Genomic DNA, 5,981 nt, shown 5'->3' on the forward strand with positions numbered 1-5,981 from the left:
GTTAGTTCGCTTCTTATTGGACAGACCTCACGTTAGCTATGTAGCCGGTAGCCTGTTACAATCACTTTTCATTGTAAATGAGCCATAATTAGCTAACTTTTCCCATCCTGCTAGCTAACTATTATCCGTTGCTCCACACCTACTCACCGCCAGGAGGTACGCCGGGCTGCGGAGCCTCCCAGCCGGCTGCAGCTCCGGGACCTCCGTGCTCTCCCAGCGGATCGTCACGCTGAGGTGTCCGCTCTCCGTGGTGCAGGTTGCGGCTGCCGGGGATATCCGGCGGCGTAGTGACCCAGTGGTGGTGCTGCAGCTCCGCGGGGCCTCCGGCGCTTCTGACCGGGTAGCTCGCTCCGTACAGCGGGTCATCGAAGCTGTCCGGCCGCCTGAAGGCCATCAGAGGGCCGGTCGGTGCTGGGGACGAACTGCGGGAGGACCGTGAATAAGACCCGGATGTCGGAGCTCATCAAACTGAACACATCCACGTGCCGGTAAAATAACCGGAGATATGGTTTAAATGATTTAAAGGAGGAATATTCGTCCCCGATTGATTTGACCCGCAGCTAAACAACATCCACCCGTCACATGGAAGTTCTTCTTCTTCTTTACTTCCGGCAGACTGGCGGAGTTACGGCTCATTACTGCCTCATACTGGTCAGTAGAAGAACAGCGCTTACCGGAAGTCCATAATATCATATAAATAATGTAAGACGTACTCAGATATTTTACTTAATTAAAAGTGTTATAATCCAAAATATAAAAATGCTCTGTTACAAGAGAACAGTTCTGCATTCAAAAAGTAATTTTTATTTTAAATTAACAAGTTTTAGCCTCACATATTCTTAAAGTAACAAAAGTAAAAGTACACATAATGCTGAAGGCGATTTCAGTATAATAAATGTTATATAATTTAATTATTGACACTGTGTCTATTGTGTTCTTAATTAGTAAACTGAGATAAATTAAATACAGTCCTTTTAAATAAGTAATATGTTGAGTTTAAGAGAATATAAAGATAGAATCAGAAGATTCTTTGATTATTTGGTCCGAATGGTTTTAATGTTACATTTCATTCATTTTCTGCTGTAAAATGTAGTTTCGTGAGGTGATGAAGAGATTTATAATAAAATACTAATAAAAAACAAATAGCACAGCTTTAAATACATCATGAACAAAATGTTAAAACTGAGGTTGTTTTATTACCAACTGTATTATTATTTATTTATTTGTTATTATGTATATTTCTTCTGTCTAAGGTTTATTTGCTCCGTACAGACGAGACGAATACGAGTTGCTTCATAAAATTTATTATTTTTTCAATATTTCCAGCATTTCTGACTATTCAAACATCTTTCAGACAATTTAATATTGTGATGAACAGTTTCCTTCACAGACGGTTTTAATCATAAAGTCTGGACTTCATTTTCAACAACATGAACAGATTCACACGAGAGACTCGAACGGTCTGAGGACGTCTAACAACACGACACACTGATCAAAGGTATGGGAATGTCTAAAATGCTGCTTAGAATTAAAAGTCCAGTAACTGCACTCTGTCCCTGCAACCTGATTGGTCCAGTAAGTAAACTTCGCCCACCTGTCAGTGTGAATCGATAAAATAAAATAAAAACAGAATCACAATAAATCACATCCGTGGAGGTCAGAAAGAAGAAGGTGATCAAAGTCAGGAACCAGTCGTCGTCTTTTAGTTTTGGTCTTTCCTCTCTAATGTTTGTTCCTGGTGACCTTTGACCTCCACTGACGACACATTTCTTCTCAGACCCGAAAAACAACAACAAAAGTAAAGAAGGAGAGTTTTCAAGTTGTACTAAAGTGAAACCAGCAGAGCCTCCAAGTTAACAGACATGTTGATCAGCACCTAAATATGGAACGCTGGCTTCAGGTCGGGACGTTTGTGAGCCGCGTTAAGGCAACAGGTGTCGAGAAAAGACGTAAAGAAAACACTAAATGGGTTTTTAAAAGGTTTGATTCAAGAAGCAGCTTCAAGTTTCATACTTAAAATCAAAGAATATTTTTTGAAAACACAGTTCTGATTGGCCGGCTCGCCGACCAATAGGAATTCTCCCAAAAAAGGCGGGTACTTTTTCAATGAAAATGTAATTCTTAAAATATAAATTAATCAATTTGGCTCACTGCTTAGTGGAGAAGATGTTTTTTTATCGAACTGCAACAAAAATAAAAGTTGATTTTAATAATTTCATTGAAAAAAAAAAAAAAAGAATCTAAATGAAAACTTTTATAAAACATTTATTCACTAATAAATTATATTCTAAATAAATGTTTAAATTCTGTTTTATGATTGATGCTCCTCTAACGAGCGGCTAACAATGCTAACTAACAACACAAGTGTATTATGTAAGCTACGTATGCTAACGTATGCTAACGTTTTGGCTAAGCGCAGCTGGCACTAGTTCGAAAAAAAAAAAACCTGACAGAAACAAAGCGCTTGTCGGATTTATTAATCGCCAACTACAGACATTAGTGTGCAGGTTATTGTCTCGTTTTCTGTGCTAACGTTCTGGCGTTTGTAGTTCCAAAGGTTGGCTAGCGTGCTAACATAGAGCGAAAGTGTTCGTTAGCGTCTCAGCGATTGTGATAAGCAAAAATCAAACGTCCCGATCGGATCGCCAACTAGTGCGCTAGCTAAGCTAGCTAATGGCAGTGCTCGGTGATGTCAACGACCACCGCCTTCCGCCAGCTGAACAGGAAGTAGCCCATGCCGGCACCGGCTGCCACGGCGATGCAGAGGTAGGCGTTGTAGGTCATGAAGACGAGCATCAGGAAGTAGCTGACGACCACCTGAACCACGTGCAACAGGGTCTGCAGGAAGTGGGCGGGGCTTATCATCCGCTGCCTGAAAGGACGAGACTAGGGGTTAGCACCACTGTTAGCATTAGGTTTTTAGATAATGTTGCTATTAACATGATGCTAGCAGTTTTAGCATTAGCAATTACCATTCATCATAAAAAAACTCCATTACCGATGTATAGCTTTGGCACCATTAGTAATTGCTATTAGTCTGTTAGCATTAGCATGGATTCACTTTAGTTCACGTTAACATTAGCATTATAGCTAACAACAGAAATACAGCACCATTTTATGTTTAGCTGAAAATAGCTAACTTAGCATTAGTAGCAGTGTTAGCTTTTTTTGTAGGTGTTAGCATTGCTCCAACACTTGATGTAGCTCCACACCAGAGTTAGCTTCAGCGTAACATTATGTATTATGTTCGTAGCGTAGCATCATTGCTAATCCACCATGTTAAAACTCAGCAGAGTTAGTGTTAGCATTACTGTCCACATTATCTCTCTATATACGTTTAATATATTCAGACAGATTTGTGTGACAATTAATGTTAGCATCATTATTAGCTTGAGGGTTAGCATGTTAGCTGCCCGAACACAGATCAGTTCACCAGGCCGCAACACAATTTCAGAAAAACTGAAATGCACCACTGAAGTTCCTGTGAAGTATTGAGATGCTCCAATCAGAACCTGCCGATACTCATTAATTATGCATCATCAATCATCTGTTTTGGTCTCGTCAGAGCACCTAAAACAGCAGGTAAAGGACCTGGACCAGGACAGAGACCAGAACCAGAACCTGAACTCTATAGTTACCTGACAGAGAGTCGTGAGAGGCGGGACTTTAGTCCAACAGGAAGCTCCGCCTCCTCCGAACACTGAATGTCAACCACTGAGCTGACAGTGAACACATGACATTTTACATCACTTGACTGTGATTTAAGTTACCGTTACATGTCGCTAACACGTCGCTAACGTGTCACCACTTCCTGTTGTGGAATGTATCGTTGTTAGCATTAGCGTTAGCTACCTACCCGACCGTCTTGTGTGTCTCCATCAGCACCGTCCCATCAGACCCCGGCAGTGGCATCGAGTTGTAGCGGACGTTGACCTGACTGCGACGCAGCAGCGTCTCACGGCCCATCTTCAACCCCTCGTACAGCACGGCCAATAGGAAGATGCCGATACACGCCCCGGCCATCTCTGATTGGACGAGAGGAGAAGAGGGGAGGGGTTAGTGTCGACAGAGAAAAGGGGGAGAAATAATCTGAAAATGTGAATAAAAACTTTGACAATATAAATATGAGAAAAAGTAAACAAGTACAGAAATTTAAATATGTAAACAAACATAATATAAATGCTATAAAATTACCTCCAGGTGAGTTGATGAGCAGGCCGGTGAACAGCAGCTCCACGTTGTTGTAGCCAAAGTAAAAAGTCATCACCTGGTCAACGACAACCGAGATGTTAGCTTCACGGCTATATGTGGCTATCGCATTAGCATGCTAGCATCGCCTGTAGGATGCTATTATCATATCAGCATGATGTAGCAGTAATGAACGCCTCACCATCCCCCCGTGTCCTCCACTGCTCCCATCACTCCGTCCTCCTCCGTGGTCGTGTCCGCCAGTGGTGGGCGGGGCCAAGGTGTTATGATGGTGGTCCATGTTGCTGTGATCCATGTTGCTGTGGTCCATGGCGCTGTGGTTCATGTGGTTCATGTGGTTCATGTGGTCCATGTGGTCCATGGCTGCAAGACACAAGCTCATCTTCATAAATATCTTGCTGCCATGGAGTCGCTCTGTGTCTGTTTTTCTATGACTTCTAAGTGAATTCATGGAGTTATCTCTGACGTGCGTCCACAATAAATATCCAGAAATCAGCTCAGAAATCATAGAAAAAAGACGCTGCAGAAGCCGCCTGAGGAAAGTCTTGTTTTTAAGTTTTCTGCAGCATCACAGGGATCCAGTGATGGTCGTCTGAACATCTGGGAGTTAATACAGACGGGCGCTGATCACCCATCATTTGGATAAGAATAAAAACTCAAGAGATCCACTTTAAAATAAAAAGGAGAGGATTTAAAGAGTCATTGCGTCTGTCATTATTGATAAAACCTGCAGAAACCAGCTGGACTCTACAGGAGCTCATTGATGAACCTTTTCTTACCTTAAAGCGACGCCGACTGCACCAGAGAGGGACTCACTGAACACTGTGATCACGACCGAGCAGACGTCATGCTGTAATCCGATTGGCTCTCTGAGGCCCCGAGGCTACAGGAGGCAGAGCGAGCCAATCGGAGCGCTCCGAGTGTTGCGGTCTGACATCGGCCAATTAGATCAGAGCGACATTAACGGGAAGGTCAGCCATCGCCGTCGGCAACACTTAACTTCCTGTTTGTCTGTTTGGACGAGTCGGCTTCACTTCGAGTTAAAAGATAAATTTAACTCTCCGTTTACTTTGTATTCAGCTTTACTAATGTTCATTAAATACAACATGTGAATGTAAACACGCTGTCAACAACAACAACAGTCGGGAGGGAAAAAAGAAAGTGATTCATTGACTAAAACTAAAAGAATTAAAACAGGTTTTTTCATTAATCAACTTTTAATCAACTACAACTTGACCAATAAAACCAAACACTTCACTAAATATGATAAAACTAACGAGACATTTAAAAACAACAGCTGACTAAATCAACACTCGGTTCATCGCTGGACCTTTGGGAGGCCGGGAGCCTCATGTTGGGAAACGTGATAAACCAGATAACAACACTGATACCACTGTTCAGTCCTCAGTCAAAGTCTGCAGACATGTGGACGTATTGAAACAGATCCTAAAGGACTCAAAACGTCTTTAACACTCAGTGAAGATGAACTAATGATGTAACGGACCGTTTACCGTTAACCATCAGTGTAAATAAAGTTTACCGTTAACCATCAGTGGAAATAAAGTTTACCGTTAACCATCAGTGGAAATAAAGTTTACCGTTAACTATCACAGTGGAAATAAAGTTGTACTGACTCAGTAGAACATGTTTCTAGTCTCTGATCATGTTTCATTGTAAACAACCAATCAGAGGAGAGCTAGTAACGTTAGCAGCACCGCTAACGGTTAACCAACAGGAGGAGAGCTAGTAACGTTAGCAGCACCGCTAACGGC

At 42.1% G+C, this 5,981-nt stretch overlaps 2 protein-coding genes across 2 annotated transcripts in view; both read right to left on the bottom strand.

Annotated features, from left to right (window-relative positions):
• The window catches only part of LOC116378228 (solute carrier family 25 member 46-like), a 2,092-nt gene extending 1,476 nt beyond the window's left edge, over positions 1-616 (bottom strand). The window contains exon 1 of the mRNA XM_031840065.1: positions 148-616. Coding sequence (XP_031695925.1) covers positions 148-394 — 247 coding nt within the window. The 5' untranslated portion in view covers positions 395-616. The remainder of the gene's footprint in view (positions 1-147) is intronic.
• A 1,614-nt stretch (positions 617-2,230) lies between these two features.
• slc31a1 (solute carrier family 31 member 1) lies at positions 2,231-5,879 on the bottom strand. Its single transcript, XM_031840064.1, has 4 exons — positions 4,391-5,879; positions 4,195-4,267; positions 3,857-4,025; positions 2,231-2,872 (listed from the first exon to the last, which is right to left on the bottom strand). The coding sequence occupies exons 1-4, from the start codon at positions 4,715-4,717 to the stop codon at positions 2,671-2,673; spliced, it is 771 nt and encodes a 256-aa protein (XP_031695924.1). The 5' UTR covers positions 4,718-5,879; the 3' UTR covers positions 2,231-2,670.
• Positions 5,880-5,981: the final 102 nt, after the last annotated feature.

Source organism: Anarrhichthys ocellatus, unplaced genomic scaffold (genome assembly GCF_004355925.1).
Source record: "Anarrhichthys ocellatus isolate YVR2014 unplaced genomic scaffold, GSC_Weel_1.0 scaffold2251, whole genome shotgun sequence".
NCBI classification, from domain to species: Eukaryota; Metazoa; Chordata; class Actinopteri; order Perciformes; family Anarhichadidae; genus Anarrhichthys; species Anarrhichthys ocellatus.